This window comes from Ctenopharyngodon idella, chromosome 20 (genome assembly GCF_019924925.1).
Source record: "Ctenopharyngodon idella isolate HZGC_01 chromosome 20, HZGC01, whole genome shotgun sequence".
NCBI lineage: Eukaryota > Metazoa > Chordata > Actinopteri > Cypriniformes > Xenocyprididae > Ctenopharyngodon > Ctenopharyngodon idella.
In genome coordinates this window covers 13,528,862-13,552,063 of record NC_067239.1, presented here as the reverse complement: position 1 = coordinate 13,552,063, position 23,202 = coordinate 13,528,862, and the positions used below count along the sequence as shown (strand labels likewise).

General features: G+C 36.9%; 2 protein-coding genes across 5 annotated transcripts; one reads left to right on the top strand and one right to left on the bottom strand.

The window, feature by feature from the left end:
* Positions 1-418: 418 nt before the first annotated feature.
* nup43 (nucleoporin 43) lies at positions 419-6,105 on the bottom strand. The gene is made up of 8 exons (XM_051874107.1): positions 5,866-6,105; positions 5,661-5,783; positions 4,478-4,555; positions 4,209-4,371; positions 3,152-3,287; positions 2,540-2,691; positions 1,746-1,862; positions 419-791 (listed from the first exon to the last, which is right to left on the bottom strand). Exons 1-8 carry the CDS (start codon positions 5,983-5,985, stop codon positions 562-564), a joined length of 1,119 nt encoding a protein of 372 aa, XP_051730067.1. The 5' UTR covers positions 5,986-6,105; the 3' UTR covers positions 419-561.
* Positions 6,106-6,551: 446 nt separating this feature from the next.
* pcmt (protein-L-isoaspartate (D-aspartate) O-methyltransferase) lies at positions 6,552-22,494 on the top strand. 4 transcript variants are annotated; one of them, XR_007926736.1, is made up of 9 exons: positions 6,552-6,904; positions 8,860-8,964; positions 9,362-9,393; positions 9,478-9,582; positions 11,390-11,510; positions 14,499-14,584; positions 17,503-17,720; positions 19,847-19,907; positions 19,938-22,494. XR_007926736.1 is itself a non-coding variant. In XM_051874110.1 (9 exons), exons 1-8 carry the CDS (start codon positions 6,739-6,741, stop codon positions 19,857-19,859), a joined length of 798 nt encoding a protein of 265 aa, XP_051730070.1. In that variant the 5' UTR covers positions 6,552-6,738; the 3' UTR covers positions 19,860-19,907; positions 19,938-22,494. The 4 variants fall into 4 exon arrangements, 3 of the variants coding, with proteins under 3 accessions (XP_051730070.1, XP_051730068.1, XP_051730071.1); XM_051874110.1 differs by having other exon boundaries at positions 17,503-17,672; XM_051874108.1 differs by having other exon boundaries at positions 17,503-17,672; positions 19,847-22,494.
* The last annotated feature ends 708 nt before the right edge of the window (positions 22,495-23,202 follow it).

The following is a 23,202-nucleotide window of genomic DNA, read 5'->3' as shown; positions in this document are numbered from 1 at the left end:
TTTTAAATCATTATGTTTTAATAATCTGATATTTTCAGTAAGCATACAATATGTTCTCTAGGTTATTGATTTTTTGCTTATTCTTTATCCTGTGGGTGGTGGATAATAGCAGGCAGCTACTATGACATCACAAACACTTCACAGGTATTACTGTACAGATGCCCAATGCCCATTTGCTTGCAATTTCCCTCCCCCCCACCTTTCTCAGGGGAACACAAATGACATGACGTACTACGCGTTATAACGTAGGACATATCGTAATATGTCATGGCGTAGTGTAGAATATCATGGCATTGTGTGCTGGTGCACATAAGGCTACACCATACGATAACACCATAACCATCGTATCTCCGCAAAGCCTATGCAATAATTTCAAAATCAATGTAAAAATTTGGATTTAGTAAACACCACTTATAGGTTAAGTAACTCAACAGAACTTTAATGAAACAGAAATACTGTACACACTGCAATTTTAATTGTTTAGTTTTAATCAATTGAATAAAGAAATGTAATATATAAAAATATTCCAAGCAGTCTCTTTGATACGTTTTAGGTGAGTAATTAAACAGGAACTTGTCTGTGGATGTACACAGCCTCCCCATCAGTCCCACATACTAAACACTGCTCAAGCACATCAAGACTGTTGACAGACAGTGTTTGGCTGGGCAGAATATGAGTCGCCTCCAGTCTACTTTTGCTGGAGTCCCCAGCAAGCCAGGCACTGACCACAGAGTCATTCTCCCCTGCCTGCGGAACGGCACTATGCGAGATGACTCTGCTGTTCCAGCCCCCTGAGAGAAAAAAAAAAAAAAAAACAGAAAATTATATGAAGATAAAAATACAATAAAATGAGTAAATAAGCAGTAAAAAATAAAGTTTGTGTGTATCAGATAAAAATTAAGAACAAAACCTTCATAGTCGTACTACAGCCCATATGCTCAGACCAACCTATCTAGCATTGCTTCTTGTGCAACATAAGTGAACTTCAAATTGTAATAAAATTGTGCAGCAAACAATTGTAGGATTGAATCCAAGAAAGTTCATTATATGGACGTGTACAATAGGAGAGGGAAAAAAAGCAAAAAGGAACAACTGGTTCACCAAAAGCAACAAAAATTAATTTGATTCCAATAGCATGGGCCTGCTTCCGCTTTTAAGATGCGCTTTCAGTAACCTAATCACAAGCAGTCAGCCGAAATGCATTTCTATTTCCAGGTATTAACATGCATGTAAAATGCATCTCCTGTGATCACTTGTGATCAGATTTCACCAAGAAAAAAAAGGAAAGGAGGCAAATGAAAAGGATAAAGAGAGCTTTAAATCACTGGTTTTGGTTTTAAGGGGTCCTATTATGCTTTTTTACATATTCAACTCTTTAGTGTGTAATGTTGCTGTTTGAGCTTGAAAAAGGTCTGTGAAGTTCCAAAGCACAAAGTCACTCTAAAGGAAGTTATTCTCTATATCAGTGCGCACTGTTTCTGAACTCCCTGAAATGCTTCCATTGTAGTCTTGAGTTTTCTTCTGGGAACAAACGCGTCATAATATTAGGGGCATTACATTTCCGCCACATGCTCTAAGTGGTAGACCTATCACAGCAATTTAGTTTTGCAGTGTAAATGCAACATGCATACCAAATCAGACAGTAATCCGATTTACACAAATATTTAAGATAAAAATCAAATAGATAGATAGATACTATTATTATTATTATTATTATTGTAGATGTGAAGGAGTGTTTGTCTTACTCTGTAGGAGTGTGCTCATGTCTGATCCTGAAGTCGTCTCCCAGTGTAGCAGAGATCCATCCTCTGAGCATGTAAACAAGTGATTGGGGTTGGATGGATGAAAATGTACTTCCCACACTGTAGAAAACAGAAAACAGATCAGAATCACTACCAGTGTTATCGAATTTTTTTAGGTTTCTGACATTAAAGCCCAAAATATACTTTTTTTGTACGTGCACAGCGGTCACACAAGCGGACAACACACGTGCATTATGACAACATGCACTACCAGTGCCTGGGCAATCTCTCGCCATGCATTTTTATAATCTTTAGGCTAAAGTTGTACAAATACAGGTACTTTCTGACCTCCTCGCACAATCTCTCATCCAAACAGCCTGAGCCATTCGTTGTTGTAGCTTGCATGTGTTTCTGTCTTTTTTTTCGTTTATTCAGTTTTTTCCAATTAGTGCAAAAAGAATCAATGTATGTGTGTCAATACTGTGCTGAAGACGAAATTCATGTCACACGCACCCTAGTGAAGTATTCTTTGGGATTTAAGCTTTGACATCTTCAAATATCGAAGGGCAATTTCACAAATACAAGATGACACGGTCCATTTTCTTTGGTCCTTATTAATGATACTGATTCCTTGCAAATTTCAACTTTTAAACTGGCTAAGACCAAACTAAACTCATGAATAAGGTTATTCCTACTGTAATATCTTTTTATGACATTTTCTGAATGTCTAGTATGTGTGTTTACAGAACTCAAGTATATTTATTTCTTAAAAGTTAAATAATTCAAAGGGTACTGACTTTCTGCTGAATGGGCCTCTATGAGAGAGAAGGGTGTATTGCCCTGTCTCACATCCCAGATACATAGCATCCCATCCTGCCCTCCTGTGGCCACTATGTGCTGCTGGTTTGGGTGTTTATCCACACAGTGCAAGGGCACTCTGTCCCCGGTGCTGCATGAACAGAAAATATATGAAACCAGAATAAGATAACAGAAAAGAGAGCAACTTACGGTCCAACTTTTAGATGTTCTTGAATGAATACAGATAAATTGTGCCACTTATTGATATTGAGATGACTGAAGCGAAAATGCTGGCAAACAAGCTTGGGCAATTTCTTATCTTAAGAAGTTAAAACATTAAATCTGTATCAATGCTGTGTTTATTGGAAAATGTAATGCAGCAATTTGTTAAAGTGGCTAATGAGTGGCTATTTTTTTTTTTTTTGAAAACTTGGAAATTAATGAAAATGTCTCATTGGTCCTAAAAATAGGCATTTTCTTCTTGCAAAATATTTATTTTTCTACTATGATTTTGATGTGAATGAATGTGTTTTCCCGAGATTCAAACGAATACAGTTTTATTCAAAGAATAATATTAATATGGTTCTTTAATCTAGTATGAGCAATCATACAGAGAGAGAATTTGTGCAGGACTGTCGCTCTGCTGTCTGAAGTCCCACATCTTCAGTTGACCGATGGAGTTAACAGTGAGTACTTCAGTCGTCCTTAGAAACGTCACGGCATGAATCGTACTGCTATCTGCATTTTCTGTTGAAAGACAATAACACAGTGCTATTAGTCATAATCGTAGGATTCAAAACACATATGCATGCAGGTCAAATTTAATTAAAGGATACATTAACCCAAAAATAAATGTTCTCTCTTGATTTATTCCTCATGTCATTCCAAACATGTATGACTTACATTCTTCACTGGAACACAAAAGTTAAGCAGAATCTCAAAGCATTTGTCAATACAAAGATCTACAATGACAATTCATGCCATGAAGCTCAACGTTCATGAATCTGTGGGGATATTTTGAAGAACGTTGGTAACCAGACAGTTCTGTAACCACTGACTTCCATAGTAGGGGAAAAAATTACTAATACTATTGAAGTCAGTGGCTATTGTCAACTATCTGGTTACCAACATTCTTCAAAATATCTTCTTTTGTGAACTATCCCTTTTTTTTTTCTTTTTTTTTTTCTCAGGTGAACTATCCCTTTAAAAAAAACAAATCATTTTAAACAGAGGGTCAAAATGAGGGTTGAAGAAAATAATTTTTCCGCATGTATATATTTGTTTTGTGCAAAAAAAAAAATAATTATTAACATAAGTGAACCTCAAGGAACATTAAAAAAAAAAAATAATAATAATCCATGTCATGACCCCTTTAAAGCAACTTGTCACCAACCACTTTCATTGTATGTAAAAGCATCTTTTGTATTTCATGGATGAAAGTAAGTCATACAGATTTGGAAGTAAATTATAACAGAATAATCATTTTAGGTAAAACTGATTTTGCATTAAAATAATGCAAAAATAAAATTATCTATATAACATTTTTACATTTTGTCAGAACCTCTTATTTTGTTTATTTGTCTGTTCAGAATCGTGGAAGATTCTCAATTTATCCAGAATCGTGCAGCTCTATTGTCTATGCTACAAAGAAAACCACAAAACACTTACCAATAACACGTACAACTTCAGTCTGATCTGCTTTGTAAAGAATAACTCGACCGTCCTCACCCACTGACACTATTTCAGGGCTTCTGCACACTATTGCAGTGCAGGGCGCATTATCACAGGAGTATTTATGAGCTCTCTCCCATACATGAGCCAATGACAGAGCCTAAACATCACAAAAAATGCATTATTACAATGGACAGTTTTTGCTGTGCACAATGAAATTTATGAGATGATGCAAATATCATGAAACAAACAAACATAGCAAATACCTGACAGTCAGTCTGAAGCTTAAAAATCGTCACAGCCCCACTTGATGATGCCGAAACGAGCCTGTCTTGATCTAGAAACTACACAGATTATGCAGATGACAGGTTTATTAATCTCAAACTAGTCCACAAATGAAAAATTTCATTCTCTTTTCTCACTGCATTACATAGCAGATTTAAAGGGATAGTTCACCCAAAAATGAAAATTCTGTCATCATTTACTCACCCTCAAGTTGTTCCAAACCTGTATAAATTTCTTTGTTCTGTTGAACACAAAGGAAGATATTTTGAAGAATGTGGGAAACTGAACAGTTTTGGGGCACCATTGACTTCCATAGTATATTTTTTTTCCTACTATGGAAGTCAATGGTGCCCCAAAGCAGCCTGCTTACAAACATTCTTAAAAATATCTTCCTTTGTGTTCAGCAGAACAAAGAAATTTATACAGATTTGGAACAACTTGAGGGTGAGTAAATGATGACAGAATTTTCATTTTTGGGTGAACTATGCCTTTAAAAATCGGAATCATGATTCAACACGCTGATTCATAACTCTCTGAAGCTTCATGAAGCAGTGTTTTGAAATCAGCCATCACTATGTAAGTCGTTATTTTGTTTTTTTGGCGCACCAGAAATATTCTTGTCGCTTGATAATATTAATATTGAACCACTTCACATGAACTGATTTAAATATGTTTTTAGTACATTAATGGATCTTGAGAGAGGAAATGTCATTGCTGGCTATGCAGGCTTCACTGAGCCATCGGATTTCAACAAAAATATCTTAATTTGTGTTCCAAAGATTAACGAAGGTCTTACGGGTGTGGAACGGCATGAGGGTGAGTAATAAATGACATTATTTTCATTTTTGGGTGAACCCTTAAGTTTAGATTTACACAGATAATAAAAAAAGCTGGCTGAAAGAATTAGTAGAATATAAAGGCAATTCAGTAATGTTCTCAAGCAATGGTACTATTAGTTTGAGCTCCTATCTGAGATACAGTGGGTAAATATCATTTTCCATTGACTACTTGTATTAAAAAAAAGGTTCTCAATGTAAATATTTTGGGGGTAAAATGTAGTTAATAGTACAGCTGCCCCTGAACTCCACTACTCACAAAACATCAAACATATTTACAGTGCATGCATACAGTATAACGAATGAGCAGGAGTGTTTTGACACTCACCTGTAGGTCCAATACATCCCCTTCATGCTGGGAGTCACACAGTAACTGAGGCTCTTCATCAAACTCTCCATCTATGTTTGAGACTCCATGATCTCCCACCGACCAGATCGACACTTTGTTATTCTGAAAACACACAATGAATGACGATTAACAACAAAACATCAGTGCGAGACGTGATGTAACTCATCTGAAGTAGCGCTCTCGCCTCGTTGTCCCAGGATCCTGTGGCGAAAACGTCAGGCTGCTGCAAAGAAGCCGAAGAAACAGGCCGCCATCGCGTCTTACTGATTTTCTGTGAGATGTATTTGGCGTTGATGCAATCCATTAGGTCTCACTGCTGTCGTGTTTTGTTGTTGTGATGTTGTTCAGTTTAGCGTGCTTCACATGTAGCAAAATATATCCCGCCACCTCCGACTGCCTTCGCCTAGTACGGCGGCCTCAGAGGACCAAACGCGATTCTGTTTCATAAAATCACTATCATGCTGATAAAATATGAAAATATATTTTTTTATTATTATAAAATTATAAAAGAGAATTTCAAAAAGATAAAATACTAGTTCCCCAAGTAGTTTTAGCTTTGCACGGCATATTAATAATGTAATATTTTTTAATGATTATTATTATTAGCTACATTTTAAGTAAAGCTTAATGAAGCGAAGATAAAAAAACGAAACTTTTTTCTTGTAGTGACGTATTAAGTTACGCAGAACTTCTGCGTCATATTTGATCAAATTAAAAATCATTGAAGAAAGAAGACACCCGTATGCTACACTGCCTTACTAATCCCTTATGCGAATAGCTCAGCTAAACCAAAGCACTTACGCCATTCCACTACTGGTTTTAGAAATGTAACGTTATTTCGTTTCGCATTTAGAAAACGTACCAAATCTGTCACCCTGATAAAGCCTTACGTCACCCTGATAATGCGCTCGTGCTTTCCTTCTGCTGGCAGCGCACAGCAGAGAGAATCTACTGATAGAATGGCCAAACCCTGAAAATGCACACAAACGTGCTCATATGGGAAAACATCGTACAGAATGAATGACGCAGCAGTGAGTTGTTAAGAGCGTTACAGGACATGTCTGGTGACGTATCCGTGCTAGAAGTGGTAACCGTCGTCGGAAGAGCGGTGTGCGCAGGCGCGGCGCTGACAGCCGCACTCTACCTGATCCGCAGAGTGTGTTCAATAATGGCCTGGAAATCAGGAGGAGCGAGCCATGCAGAGCTCGTCAACAACCTCCGCAGTGAGTTTAACCCGTTTTGCATGATAAAAAGAGCAAAAGCAGTAATGCTTACTGTTTTGCTTAGTAACGGGGGTTGTTTACGTCAGTGTAGTGAGGGAAAGTGCGCGTCTGTGTGAACTAGCATTGCGTTACATCTGAGGGGAAAGTGCGCTGATGCGTGTTAGGATAGCATGAGATGACTTCATCTCACCGTTGTTCGTGCGTAAGTTATTATTATTCATGACTGCTGTTTAAAACTTACAATGTGCTTCTGTGCCATTTTGTTAGCTAGCTGCTAGCAGTCTAATATGTGATCGTCACTATCAGCACCTGCAAATAGTCTGTTCTTTTTTATATAATCGTTGTGATATATGCATTATGTCTCATTTCGGTTCATATTTTGCATTGCTTTGACTGAACAAATATATATGGTGGGTTTTTCTTCACATTGGTTACACAGTAGCACCCTTTAGCGTGTATCTATTGAATCTAGAATGTACTCGTTCCTGCAGGTATATGCAGTTTGTTTACAATAAGAAAGCAAGAAACAGTTTCCAAAAAAGCCAAATGGTTAATATCCGTTGTTTAATGCTTGCATGTGCTGTTTTTATTTGGAGTTATTCAGTGGGCGTGGCACACATCATGCTGTTAATGTCACTGTGTGATGACGTCACCTAGTTTAGTACTTTGAGCTTTAATATTAATGCTGCACACAACATGCCTTATGTAATATTTAGTTATCCTGGAATCAAAAATGTGATTTTATTTTGTTATTATAATTGTATGCTTTTGGCTCAATCTCAGTGAATGTGTCTAATTTATTCATAAAACTAGTATTTTTAACTAATCTAACAGTTGACCATTGGCCAGAGAGACTAATAATACTCATCTGGCATGTAACCCGTCCTCCTGAACTCCTGGCTTTATTCTGAGGTCAAGTGGTCAGTGTGCTATATTTAGTGGTGCTTGGTAAGACAAGTATCACTGTTACTGTTGCTGATACTTAAGGTTAGCGATTTGAACAAACTCCTAACCTAAGAAGTAAACTTGTAACTTGTCCTGCCAGTGGAAGTTGATTGTTTCTTTCACCATTATGTGTTGGAACATGTTTTAATTCTTTGTTGCACCTTGCAGTTTGTGTAATTAAGGTCACTTTGGATTAAAAAGGTAATTAAGTATTTGGTTAGTCAACTTGCAGATTCTCCAAGAGAATCTAGAGCTTATATTTCCACTTGAGCCTGGTAAGGCACAGCGCGATTACAAACCGTTCTCGGCCCGGTTGGCTAACCACACCCAGGCTTTCCTCCCTGATCAGCATCCATAAGTGTTTAATAATGTGCATTGAGTGTTGGTGGAAATGCAGTGTCACTACTGCAGCTATTGATTTACAACGCTTAAATGCCTGCGGAAAATTCAGGTCAGAGGTTTAGCTTGGCGTTTGACAGAGCTACAGTGCCTAAATATACAGTTTTCACCCCCATTGGACTTTTCCAAATAATTAGCCTGGCACAACTACATTTTGTCTCTGAGAAAGTAAAATAAATATGTGTTAAGGTCTCTCAACCTAGTATGTGAGTGTAAATGTGTAGTATTTACTATGTTTAAATAGGCACAGACTGTTATTAATAGTGTGTAAGTTTTAAATACCAGCGTAGGATTTCTGGCATGCCACAAGGTTTTGTTGCTCCATCATGTCCGATATCTCAAATGAATGACTGACTGACAAAAAAAAAAAGGAACAGATTAAGAACCTTTTTCTGTGGAACACAAAAGCAGATATTTTAAAAAATGTTCACGCTGCTCTTTTTCACTCAATGAAAGCATACAATCACCAAGTGTTGTGAAGCTGCAAAAGTGCCATATAAGGATTCTCTTGAAAGTGATACTGAAAAAGCTTGTACATTATACATAAATAATTATGCATATTAAACAGGTATAAACCTACCAGTGTGAATGTGTTTGTGTTTTTTGTCCAGAGAATGGGATCATTAAATCGGACCGTGTATATGAAGTTATGTTGGCCACAGACCGCGCCCATTTCTCCAGATGTAATCCATATATGGACTCGCCACAATCTATAGGTAAGTTCCAGGTCCAGAGTTACCATTTTGTTGACACAATGTCATCTACAGCTGTATTGCTTCCATTAGTCTACACTTCTTGCGCCCAATGTGGCCAAAGCACATTTAGACTTATTTTCCATTGATGAAATACCCGGTTTCTGTTTTTGCTGCTATGCACAGCTAATCCAGACAATTTATTATCCTTGTATGTCTGAAATAAAAGGATTTTATTTAATCATTGGATTGCTTGTCTCAAGCTGATGTTCAGAGGTGATATGCAGCAGTGTTGACATCTTTAAGCTGTTACAGTGCAGTGTGCTGTCTGTCCCTTCCAGTGTAGACACAGTGTTAGTCTGGTGATTCTGTTGATGTGTTTTCTTTCTGGGATGAAGGTTTGTTTTGTAATTTTGTACAGGTTACCAAGCAACAATCAGTGCACCACATATGGTAAGTTAAAACAGCTTTATTTGGAATAGCAGTCATTGGCCTGTTTGAGGTAGGTGCTGATGAACACTTATTTGTGTGCTGTAGCACGCATATGCTCTAGAGCTCCTCCATGATCACCTGTATGAAGGAGCAAAGGCCCTGGATGTGGGATCAGGCTCTGGAATCCTGTCCGTCTGCTTCGCCAGAATGGTGAGTCACTTCACTTCTGAAGACATACATGGGATTGTTTAGGATTTTCACATTTCTGTTAAATTAATTGTATAGTAATGGAATGCAAACAATCATAGCATATAAATTACCTTCCTACATTAGAACAGTTAAAGAGATAGTTCAATCCCTTTAAAATTCTGTCATCATTTACTCACCCTCAAGTTGTTCCAAACCTGTATGAATTTCTTTCCTCTGCTGAATGCAAAAGAAGATATTTTGAAGAATATGGGTAACCAAACAGTTGATGGTCCCCATAGACTTCCATAGTATTTTTTTTTTTTTTCTTCAGTGGGGCCAATCAACTGTTTGGTTACCCATGTTCTTCAAAATATTATCTTTTGTGCTCAGCAGAAGAAAGAAATTAATACAGTTTTGGAACAACTTGAGGGTGAGTAAATAGTGTTTTCATTTTCGGGTGAACTATCCCTTTAAACGTGTGTGGTATGGAGGGCCAAACCTGCAAAAATAAATGAACACATGGCTAAATACCTAAGAAAAAAAAAAAAGAAAAAAAAAAAAGATTTTCACAGAATTTAGTCCTGAGCTATTATATTTTTTTATTATTATTAAAGTTATTCTTCTTATTATTTATTCCTGCAGTTATATATTATTGCTTTTCTTATTATTTATTATATTATTTCTTTATTCTTTCATTTATGTAGTCTTGTAAGTTTTAGTCCTTTTTATTACTTTTGTTTTTCTATATTCATTATTACAATCAATAAATACATACAAATAAATACATATTCATGCATATAGCTCCGGAATCACGTTTCTGTCGTTTCTACACGTTATACGATAGCAAAAACATAACAAAATGATGGAGGGTTGCAGAATCAGAGCTGCACTTTTGTTACTCTTTTTGTTACTCATTATGAATGTGCAAGTTGTAAAAGCAACATGCAGATCTAAGACAATCCTTTTTTTTTTTTTTTGTGATCAAATGTTCATTGAGAAAAAAGAAACAACAATATAATAAGGCATTACCAAATTTACAACAAAACAATAAAAAACAAAGGGATAGGGGTGGCTACAATCAAAACCTCCATCCACCCAACCAACCCATATACTATTAGACAGTTTGCACACAATAATATCCAGCCACTCCCATAATACCCACACTAATGCAATGGCACGCACAAACACATAAGCAGGAATGTGCACACGTACACAAAGGAGAAAAACTCAAGCCATTGCTTTTTAGCAGCTGTGAGGCCAGCTAGTAATATATGTCTAAGCAGATTGTTGATGTTTAACTCCATTAACTTGTTTAATAACAAGATGGGCAAAGTTACAGGCACCGCTGCTGAAACCACAATCGTTGCACCCTATCAAGTCAAATTCTCACTGGATTTGCTCCATCGAGCAAATGCTTAATAATGCTTGTACCTCGCTGTCTGTCCACTTGTTGGAATGCTTCTCCATATGTAGTGGTATAAAATTATCCCAATCTTCTGAGTAGCGGCTACAACAGGTTTACACATTCTTTTTTTGGGGTTGTTCATCATGTGTGTTTGACCAATCACAGGCTGCAGCCACTCCAAAAACTGAAGTTCCTGAAATGAGTTCCTGCAGTGGGAAAGGGATTCACATAAAAATTAATAAATGTAATAATTCTATTATTAGATATGGATGAAAAATTAGGAATTCAATACAAAGAAAAAAAATTTCATGCCTACATTTTGTTGAAAAACCATTTTCTTACTTCTGGCATTTTGGATCTCCATAGTGTGACAGTAGTTTTGTTGTGTGTGCATTACAGCGGATGTGTTGTGGTGTGTTACAGGTTGGGCCGAGGGGGAAGGTGATTGGCATTGATCACATAAAGGAGCTGGTGGAAGATTCTGTAACTAATGTAAAGAAGGACGACCCTAGTTTGATCTCTTCAGGGAGAATCAGACTCATTGGTTGGTCTACAACTTTGCTTTTGGCTGTTATACATGATGTGCTTTATAATGTGTTAACTTTTTAGATATGCAGCAATATTTAAATTCTGGCTGATATTGATTGGCCAACAGTTAATACTGTTTTTCTGTTTAAATATAATTAATTTTATATTATAACCTAGTTTAAACATCAGGGGACGTATTCACAAAACATCTTAAGGCTAAAAGTAGCTCCTAACTTGCCAATTTAGGAGAAACTCTTAAAAATAATGGGCGTGTCAGTCCTAGATTTAGGACTCCTAAATTTTTGCTCAAATAGAATTTCACAAAGCATTTTAGCACTAAAACTCCTAAGTCACTAAGACAAAATCAAAAACAGTCCTAAAATGATTGTTGGTGCCAATCCACCTTAGCAATCTGCCCAAAGACACTGTACACCATTGAGGCAATAGCGATAGAGCCTTGGGTGCTGAGCCTTTTCTTCATAAATGCAATACATATTACATATACATATAGATTTGAATCTACGATAAAACGGCAAAAATAAATCTTTAATAAATAAATAAATAATAATGCCTGATTACCTGTGGCGGAGGGATGCAGAAAACTGTCGAGGTAACTGTGTGAGTCGGCTCTCGTTTGTGCATACAGGTGCTGGTCATATAATTAGAATATCATCAAAAAGTTGATTTATTTCACTAATTCCATTCAAAAAGTGAAACTTGTAAATTATATTCATTCATTACACACAGACTGATATATTTCAAATGTTTATTTCTTTTAATTTTGGTGATTATAACTGACAACTAAGGAAAATCCCAAATTCAGTATCTCAGAAAATTAGAATATTGTGAAAAGGTTCAATATTGAAGACACCTGGTGCCACACTCTAATCAGCTAATTAACTCAAAACACCTGCAAAGGCCTTTAAACGGTTTCTCGGTCTAGTTCTGTAGGCTACACAGTCATGGGGGAGACTGCTGACTTGACAGTTGTCCAAAAGACGACCATTGACACCTTGCACAAGGAGGGCAAGACACAAAAGGTCATTGCAAAAGAGCCTGGCTGTTCACAGAACTCTGTGTCCAAGCACATTAATAGAGAGGCGAAGGGAAGGAAAAGATGTGGTAGAAAAAAGTGTACAAGCAATAGGGATAACCGCACCCTGGAGAGGATTGTGAAACAAAACCCATTCAAAAATGTGGGGGAGATTCACAAAGATTGGACTGCAGCTGGAGTCAGTTCTTCAAGAACCACTACGCACAGACGTATGCAAGACATGGGTTTCAGCTGTCACATTCCTTGTGTCAAGCCACTCTTGAACAACAGACAGCATCAGAAGCGTCTCGCCTGGGCTAAAGACAAGAAGGACTGGACTGCTGCTGAGTGGTCCAAAGTTATATTCTCTGATGAAAGTAAATTTTGCATTTCCTTTGGAAATCAGGGTCCCAGAGTCTGGAGGAAGAGAGGAGAGGCACACAATCCACGTTGCTTGAGGTCCAGTGTAAAGTTTCCACAGTCAGTGATGGTTTGGGGTGCCATGTCATCTGCTGGTGTTGGTCCACTGTGTTTTCTGAGGTCCAAGGTCAACGCAGCCGTATACCAGGAAGTTTTAGAGCACTTCATGCTTCCTGCTGCTGACCAACTTTATGGAGATGCAGATTTCATTTTCCTTGGTACCTGTACACAGTGCCAAAGCTACCAGTACCTGGTTTAAGGACCATGGTATCCCTGTTCTTAATTGGACAGCAAACTCGCCTGACCTTAACCCCACAGAAAATCTATGGGGTATTGTGAAGAGGAAGATGTGATATGCCAGACCCAACAATGCAGAAGAGCTGAAGGCCACTATCAGAGCAACCTGGGCTCTTATAACAACTGAGCAGTGCCACAGACTGATCGACTCCATGCCACGCCGCATCGCTGCAGTAATTCAGGCAAAAGGAGCCCCAACTAAGTATTGAGTGCTGTACATGCTCATACTTTTCATGTTCATACTTTTCAGTTGGCCAAGATTCCTAAAAATCCTTTCTTTGTATTGGTCTTAAGTAATATTCTAATTTTCTGAGATACTGAATTCGGGATTTTCCTTAGTTGTCAGTTATAATCATCAAAATTAAAAGAAATAAACATTTGAAATATATCAGTCTGTGTGTAATGAATGAATATAATTTACAAGTTTCACTTTTTGAATGGAATTAGTGAAATAAATCAACTTTTTGATGATATTCTAATTATATGACCAGCACCTGTATATACCTAGACCGTTTGAATGTGCTCCTCCAAAACTTTTTTTATAAAACATAATTTGTCACTTGAATTCTGCAATCTCCCGAGATGCAAACATGTAAGAGGTGGACAATTAGCTGAACATGTACTAGTTTAATTAGTGACACTTAGCCTACATTTTAAAACCTTTAATTGAATATGGCAACATTTTTATTTTAAAATCTTTATTTGAATATTGCAACATTTTTATTTTAAAACCTTTATTTGTATATGGCAACATGATACCTCATTCTACAATATTTCTATGATTAAATCGCTGACAGAGACTCCTCCCCCATCAGCCAATCACTGTGGGCATAGTCCATAGCAACGAGGTCAACCCCACCCTTTCTCTTTGCTTAAGACTTCTCTCTATTCCTTAGTAAAATTTTAATTTGGAATCCTGAAATTTCGCTTAAAAAATATACTTAGTAAAAAATAGGATTTGTTATTGAAAAATAAAAATAAGACTTGTAGTTAACAAAGAAATATAGCACTTTCATGAACATTTTCTGTTTTCATATTTGATATTTTCATAAAATCCATTCGTCAGATTTTCTCTCATAGTCATTGCAGACAGTTTCAAAAACAGTGCACAGATTCAGTGTGGTACTAACTATTTGTTATTTAGCAGACCGTTATATTCAGAGAGAGACAGTACACTATAGGGCCAGAACAGAATAATTATATGGGATCAGCTATGTTGTTGTGTAATGTTGTCTGTGTATAATGTGTGTGCAGTTGGAGATGGAAGAATGGGCTTTCCAGAAGAAGCACCTTATGACGCCATACATGTCGGAGCCGCAGCTCCCACAGTGCCACAAGCAGTATGTTTCCTTTGAATACACTTTGATACCAAGCCATATTTGTACCTTTATTTTAAAGGAATAATTCACCCACATATTAAAATTCTGCCATCATTTACTCAGCCTGCATCTGTGACATGTTTAGTAATTTTGTCTTTTTTGTTCTTTGGAACACAATTTAAAAAAAAAAAAAAAAAAAGCCCATAAAATGAAAGTCAGTGGAGTCTAATGACTTCCAAAATCTTTTCTTTTGTGTTCCGCAGAAAAAAGGATGTTATACAGGTTTGGAGCAATATGAGTATGAATAATTAATGTTCATTTTTGGGTGAACTATCCCTTTGAGGTCTAGCGTATGCCAACAATGTTCTAAATGCAAGTTTTTTTTCTGTTTGAAATCAGTGGGTTGCTGTCTTGTTCCTGTGTGGTTAAATTTAAAGAAAAAGCATCCATTTCATATTCCACCCCAAAATAAAAAAAGAAAGAAATTATATTTTGCATCAAGGAAATAAAGCCTTGTTTAGGACCATTTCGATTTTTGGCTTTGTGATTATTTTTTTATTTTTTATTTTTTTCTCTTTTCATGTCAATTAAGCACATATTTCCCCAAAATTCCCATTTTGTAATGCCTCTGGACATTTAACTTTTTTGTGTGTGTGTGTAATTTCCATTATTCCAAAGACTTTAGATATACAGTGGTGGTCAGAATTATTGGCACCCTTGGTAGATATGATCAAAGATGACTCTAAAAATAAATCTGCATTGTTTATCCTTTTGACGTTTAATTCATAAAATTAGCAAAAATCTAACCTTTCATTGAAGGAAAAGAATTGAAAGTGGGGGGAAAATCACATTATGAAATAAATGGTTTTCTCCAAAACACGTTGGCCACAATTATTGGCACCCTTTTATTCAATACTTTTTGCAACCTCCTTTTGCCAAGATAACAGCTCTGAGTTTTCTCCTATAATGCCTGATGAGTTTGGAGAACACCTGACACGAGATCAGAGACCATTCCTTCATACAGAATCTCTCCAGATCCTTCAGATTCCCAGCTTCATGTCGGTGCTTCTTCTCTTCAGTTCACTCCACTCATTTTCTTTAGGGTTCAGGTCAGGGGACTGGGATGGCCATGGCAGAAGCTTCATTTTGTGCTCAGTGACACATTTTTGTGTTGGTTTTGATGTTTGTTTTGGACCATTGTCCTGATGGAAGCTCCAACCACAGCCTATTATTGGATTTCTGGCAGAAGCGGTCATTTTTTGATTTTTTTTTTTTTATCTGTTGGTATTTGATAGAATCCATGATACCATGTATCTGAACAAGATGTCCAGGACCTCCAGCAGAAAAATAGGCCCACAACATTAAAGATCCAGCAGTATATTTAACCGTGGGCATGGGGTACTTTTTATCCCTGTTTGCACCAAACCCATCTGGTGGGTTTGCTGCCAAAAAGCTCTTTTTAGTTTCATCTGACCATAGAACCAGGTCCTGTTTGAAGTTCCAGTCTTGTCTGACAACTGAATATGCTGGAGATTGTTTCTGTAAGAGAGCAGAGGATTTTTCTTGAAACCCTCCCGAACAACTTGTGGTGATGTAGGTGCTGTTTGATAATTTTTTTAGGCTTTCTGAGACTCAAGACTCAACTAATCTCTGCAATTCTCCAGCTGTGATCCTTGGAGAGTCTTTTGCCACTCAAACTTTCCTCCTCACCACCCATTAGGACGATTTAGACACATGTCCTCTTCCAGGCAGATTTATAACATCTTTAGTTGATTGGAACTTCTTAATTATTGCCCTGATAGTGGAATTGGGGATTTTCAAGGCTTCAGCTATTCTCTTACAGCCACTTTCTATTTTGTGAAGCTCAACAATCTTTTGCTGCACATTAGAACTATATTCTTTGGTTTTACTCATTATGGCCAATGATTGGCCTTTGTGTTTCCTCATGTTTATACTCCTGTGGAACAGGAAGTTTTGGCTGGACAATTTCATGTTCATGATCACCCTGGTGTGCCAAAAAAATTTAAATATGAATGGGAATATACTTCAGAGATATTTTACTCATAAAAAATTCTAGGGGTGCCAATAATTGTGGCCAACGTGTTTTGGAGAAAAACATTTATTTCATAATGTGATTTTTTTTTTTTTTTTTTTTTTTTTTTTTCCACTTTCAATTATTTTCCTTCAATAAAAGGTTAGATTTTTTTTGCCAGTTTTATGAATTAAAGATCAAAAGGATAAACAATGCAGATTTATTTTTACAGTCATCTTTGATCATATTTACCAAGGGTGCCAATAATTCTGACCACCACTGTACAAAGACGGTACACTCATATTGCTATGAATGGGAGAAAGTGCTACACACAATATGGCTAAATAAGTCCCGCCTTCTAAATAAAAGAGCCAGTCGGTGACTGGTAAAGCTCCAGTTGCTATAGAAACAGTCATTGTTCAGAGACGCGCACTTATGACTGCACTTACACATTGGCTGGTCCAGCCTGGAAAATACAGTTTTTTTTTTTTTTTTTTTTTTGTTTTGTTTTTGTTTGTTTTGTTTTTTTGTCATAATTTGAGCGATTAGAAATAAAATTTATGACACAGTAAAATTTATGACATGTCAGATTTAATTGGTGATTTCAGATATGAAATTTAAACATTACCTTGGTGAACAGCTTTGGAGAATTTGATGTTTCCCCATTAAAAGAGATAGAAGCTGTACTTGCATGACTGAAATGGCTGCCCAAGAGGCGTTTCAGAGATGGCCGCCGAGTGAAATGACTTGTCTTAAAGGGACTTTGATTTATACTCAGTAGTCATTCTCATTAGTTTTCCATCAGTGTCATGCGTGTATTTCTTTCTTATGATTTTAGGGTTAAATACGACTTGTTCTTGTGAGGTTTGGTGAGATTCACGTGTATGTGTATTTTTTTGCGTTACAGTTGTTGGACCAGCTAAAGCCAGGTGGCCGTCTAATTCTGCCCGTCGGCCCAGCAGGAGGGAATCAGATGTTGGAGCAGTATGACAAATTGGAGGATGGCAGTACCAAAATGAAGCCACTGATGGGCGTGATTTACGTGCCTTTAACAGACAAAGACAAGCAGTGGTCAAGGTGGAAGTGATTTCCTGTCCTCTGTCCCCTCTCTCTTCTAGGGCACAGGTGAAACGGTGTGGTCCGGAGCAGACAGAGGATGTGTTTGCCGCTTGTCATCTTTTTTGCTGCTCCATTCCATGATGAACAGATGCACAGTTTTTGTGTTTTTTGGTTTTTTGGACTTTAACCCTCCAGCCTGATTTGACCAAAAACCATGTTATAATGTTTTAAATTTCCGGTTTGCCATTAACTGCTGGAATGGGCTTGAGTTTGTTTTTGTTTTTTCCCCTCAAAAATGCTTTCTGAATGATGAGGCGTGAAAGCATGAACACATCAAAACCCGTTTAGACTTGGTATTATGGCTTTGTTCACTCTGGCGGCTCAAATCCGATTAGTTTTTAAGGCAGATCAGAGTCAAATCTAGTTAGGTTTTTGTAGTCTAACAAGCAAAAAAAAAAACCAGAGAAATCTTTCATTAAATATAGTATTGGCAGCTTTAACACTTTAACCCAACCATGACATCACTTAAATCTCAATGAGGGAAGCTACGAAAGTCTGAACATTGCTGAAATCAGTTACATTTTAATTAGATTGATTGCAGTGTTGTTATAATTTGAGACATTAGTTATTGACCCTAGCACAATTGCACAGCTAATTTAGTGTTCAAATTTCTACCCTGTTAAGCCCAAAGTATACTTCACTTTTTACGCATACGCGGCATGGACGACACACCTTCACTCTCTTCCATTGTAGTAAGTGAAGCTGCGAGTGTGCCAATATGGCGCTGACATCTTGAGTCTTGAGTCTGCGCAGTAGTGAGCGTGAAGTGGAGCCGTGATATCAAGGTCCCGCAGAATCGGTTAATACTGCATAACAACTCATTATGTCGGTGTGAAATAGACACTTCTGGAAATGTAGAAATTAAAGTTAAAGCTCCAATCTCCTCCCAAAAAAACAGAAAAAAGTCTGTTTCTGCTTCAGTGACTACTTCGCTTAGAGAAGCTGTCAATCTCAGCTGTTAATCATGACGTCAAAACACATGTTTTATAGCATCAAATAACTAACTTAAACTCATTTAAAGAACGAACACTTTAATAACACCAGGGTGATAAAAACTGCCTAAAATGACAATCCATCTTTGGAAAAAAAAAATTTGACGTGTAATTTGACTGTTTAGTTTCTCATGTCCCATTACATTACATGGAGAGGGCGGGGTTTATGACCTATACTGCATCCAGCCACCTGGGGGCGATTGAGATGCTTTGGCTTTTACTTTTTAGGACCTGTGTGGCACACTTGGTATGCGAGGGTCAGCGTACAGTGCACGCAACGTGAATTTCGTCATCCGAAGAGTACACGTGCAATAATTAGTTTATCAACAAGGTGGCAACTGTGCCCTGGGGGCATCAATTCACATGGTAGTCAAAGAAAAACTGCATAAACAGAACAGACCGGAGCTCATGCAAGCTACAGCGACAATGGAGGCCTACATAGACGAAAGATTGTGCAAGGAGGTTAGAAAGTACCCTCATTTGTACAACTCTAGCATGAAAGAATACAAAGATATTTACATGGGTTTTAACTCGTGGCGAGAGATTGCTCAAAACTATGCCTGTGTACGCACACAAGTTAAATGAAGTATACTTTGTAAGGCTGTGAATTCGAACTGTTACTAAAAAAACGAAGTATACCCAGGGCTCTTTAGACAACTGCCATTGTGACGTTTAATCTGTCTTATATACAGTAAGCAGTAGTGTGTGGAAGTGAATGTGTAAAATATTGTGTCCTTTGTTGCATGATGCGAAAGTAGAGGAAAAATGCAATCAAACTGACAGTTTCTACTGTCAGTTTTTGTAGAAGGAAGTCTCTTGGCATTGCATTGTCGCCTACATCATTACCATAGCGACCAATGTAGATACACCAGATATCAAGTGCACTGTCTAAATCCTCTTTCATCAGAGGCAAAGTGCTGACTATCAGTCCTAAAGATCGGATTTGAAAAACGAATTGCCTGCAGTTTGAACACAGCCTATATTGCACCTTGATACCTTCAAGATTGCTGAAACTAATTTTTGCACGAGTTGTGTTTATACAGTATGCACATGTCAGTGGTGATGTTTTGTGTTATGTACTTTTATGCATTTTTGATGTTCGTAATAACTTTTTTTTTTCTCTGTTTTTTTTTTTCATAGGGATGAACTTTGAAAGGATGATCTGGCAATACTCATCGCACCACATGCACGCACACACACAAACAAACACACACACACACACACACACACACACACACACACACACAAACATCCAAATGGACTTCACTGAGGAGAGCTTGTATAAATGCTCTATTTCCATACCCGTGACAGTCTGACGGTCGTGAAAGTTGGATGTATCGATCAGATTCTTTTATTTAAAAAGGAAAAAAAGTGGAATTGGGCTTTGTGCTGAGATTTTCATGCCTGCAGTTTGAGAATTGCGTGAATGCAGTTTTTTGTTTGTTTTTCTTTTTTGACGTGCAGGTGCTTATTCTTGTGATGACTTCAGTATTACAGTCAATTGGATTGTTCATGCATCTCAGCGTATTGTAAACACAACACAGGGTCGGCCTTTGTGCTGAATCCAGCCTGTTATTAAAACATAATTCACTGCTACATAATGTGTAGGGATCTCTTTGCTCTACAAATCCATTTTAATAGTAGCGGCTTGTGTTTTCAGCTGAAGCATGTGCTGCCCAGGCAGAATAAACCACTGTGCACTGGATAATTCTGAAGTTTCTAGAGTAAAGCAATATGCCATGAGAGGTCATGTGTTAGAATTATTTTACCACGGTTAAGGGATGTTCTTAGGTCTGATTTAAAGCACACCTCTTTAACCATGGTCAAATTAGTCTAAGACGGTCTCGAATGGCTTTGTGTGGGTAATGTGCAGTCAGCTGGCAGAACTGTAATTCCTGGATGATTGCTTACCAAATAAATGGACATAAAGTATTGAAAAGTTGAAATTACTTCAATTAGTGAGAAGTGCAGAACATGAGAAATTGGTTGTCTGGGTCAATTATTCACTTTAGCATCATTACTAAAATATATACAAACCACAGAATGCTGCCATTAACCAATCACAATCAGGTAATCCAGAGAACAGAATGTACAAATTGTGTTTATAGAGGCAGCAACGGCAATATTGTAAGAGACACCAATGTTCAAAAAATAGCCACATTTATTAATTATAACAAAAGACAATAAACTCTTCTGGCAAGTAATATAGTCCATCAGCTTTAAATTTTAAGCTATTTATGCTTGCCAAACAGCAACATTAATAATGACTGGTCAGCTACAGGTGTGCGTTTATGGGAATTTTGCAGCGAGTATTTTACGAGGCGTTTGTAAAAAATATTCCAATCAGACTTCACAGTCTGAACTAGTTTACATGTATAAATTTAAAATTTAGAAATCAACGTCAGAGCGCAAAGGGGTAGTTCACCCGAAATAACTATTTTGTCATGATTTACTCGTGTCGTTTCTACCCCGTAATATTTTCTGTTCTGTGAAACACAAAAGGAGATGCTTTTCCACATGATGAAAGTGGATGATGTTTTATACTGTTAAGCTTTTAAAAGCTCATGTTAAATTCAACATTGCGGCCTTAAATCATACCAAATTTGATGTTGTTGACCCCAAACAACATTGGTTCTCATGCTCTTGGCAAGTATGATAAATGTGAGACTTGAGAGCTGTGGCAGAAGGGGAAGGTTAAATCTTTTGAAGACTTGGATTATAGTGCATGATTTGTATGGACTGCTTTTGTGGTACTCTTTCAGGGTTTCTGCCAGTTTTATGAAGGCCAATTTTAAGAACAAGTATAGAAAACAATACATCAATATATTCTCTAAATGTAAATGTCTAGGGAGAAACACAATGAGTTCTATTAGCAACACTTAAGAGTTTGAAAATACAACTTCCAACAGATATTAGTTATTTTAATTCATTTTACAAAGCAAAAGTAGCTTCAATCACTCTGCTCCCAACCACTAGAATATATATTTTACTGTATCTTCTGATCAAACAAAAAAGTTTTTCCTGAGTATTTTGTCTTGTTTTCCAGTGCAACTGTATAAAGATTCTTAAATTAAGATACATTTACTTGAGATGCAAAATGACAAAATATAGTATTGTTTTCTGTGAAATTAAAACAAGAACAAATATCTGCCAATGAGCTCAGAAAAATCAAGTTTTCATAACTCATTGACAGATGTTTGTTCCTGTTGTAAGCATAAATTTGCATCTCAAGTAAACATATCAAAGATTTTTAGATATTTGTATTGGAAAACAGGACAAAATACTGAGGAAGGCGCTTTTTTTTTTTTTTTTAACAGTGCATGCAACATTTAATGCCATAACTTTATGAATTAAAGACCTGCAGAAACCCTGTTTTTTGTCCTTTGAGCTTGCCAGCAAAAATCACCATATGAAAAACAGAAGCTTGAACATTCTGCCTAACATCTCATTGTGAATTTCACAGATGCAAGAAAATCACACAGGTTTGGAATGATATGAGCAGAGTTGGGTCACTAGTTTGGTGCACAAGTGTAGCAATGCTTACTGCTCACTCTTATGAAATGCATTTCACATCACTGCAGAACTCAAAATAAGCTTGTCTCTATTATCTAACGTGTGAAGCAAGTAAAGTACCACTCAGATCCACACTTGCATACAGGATTGAGCTAAACCTTCAGTGGTCGCTTTGATTGTAAGCGGTTTTCAATGCCAATTCTCTGTGCATGTTTGTGTGTTACCTGCACGCACAAACAGGGCTTTTAATGAATAAACTCACTGCTAAGCAATGATCGGTTCATTCTCTTGTTTCTTCTTTCATAGAATCTCACAGTATGAAATGATGTTTTACAGTTTACAAACAAATGAGGATGTCAATTCTCAGACCCACTCATCACCATAATTATGTTAGTTATTTACAGACTTGAGATGTTGAGAATTCTACCACAAAATGCTTCTCTGTTAATTTGTTTTCACTTCTCAGTATGTCATGAAGAGAATCTGTCAGATTGCCACCACAATAGTGTCTATGAAGAGCACGCCAAACAATCACAAATGAAATGTACACTGTAAAAAATGAATGTGATTTTAACAGTGAAATATTGTAAAAACGCTACGGAAAAAAATTGTAAATAGGTTAACAGTAAGTTCCAGTACTATATACAGGGAAAAACTGTAAAAGCTCTTACCAGACATTTTATGTAATTTTCACAGTAAAATGCTGTAAATTTTACAATTTTTAGAAGTAAAAAATAACAAATCAATGTATAATTTACAGTCAAAAACTGTAAACTGATATTCCCACAATTCCCTGTGTGGCACTCCACATTTGAAAGTATTTTGTTTAAAAAATCATGTTTCTTAATAGTTTTTGTTATCAGTTATGTACATTAGGGTTTTATATTACATCTTCTGTTGTTTAATGAATGTTTATTGCATTATGTAAGTGTTGTGGGTTACCATGATGGTGTTTTGCATTTGCGTGAATGACTCTTTGCACC

Excerpts from the sequence above, each read along its gene's own strand:
- nup43 (XM_051874107.1), bottom strand. The coding sequence starts at position 5,985 with ATGGATTGCATCAACGCCAAATACATCTCACAGAAAATCAGTAAGACG. Across the intron at positions 5,784-5,865 it reads CAGGATCCTGGGACAACGAG|AATAACAAAGTGTCGATCTG; the intron begins GCGAGAGCGCTA and ends GTGTGTTTTCAG. Across the intron at positions 1,863-2,539 it reads AGAGGCCCATTCAGCAGAAA|TGTGGGAAGTACATTTTCAT; the intron begins GTCAGTACCCTT and ends TGTTTTCTACAG.
- pcmt (XM_051874110.1), top strand. The coding sequence starts at position 6,739 with ATGTCTGGTGACGTATCCGTGCTAGAAGTGGTAACCGTCGTCGGAAGA. Across the intron at positions 6,905-8,859 it reads GCTCGTCAACAACCTCCGCA|AGAATGGGATCATTAAATCG; the intron begins GTGAGTTTAACC and ends TTTTTTGTCCAG. Across the intron at positions 11,511-14,498 it reads AGGGAGAATCAGACTCATTG|TTGGAGATGGAAGAATGGGC; the intron begins GTTGGTCTACAA and ends ATGTGTGTGCAG.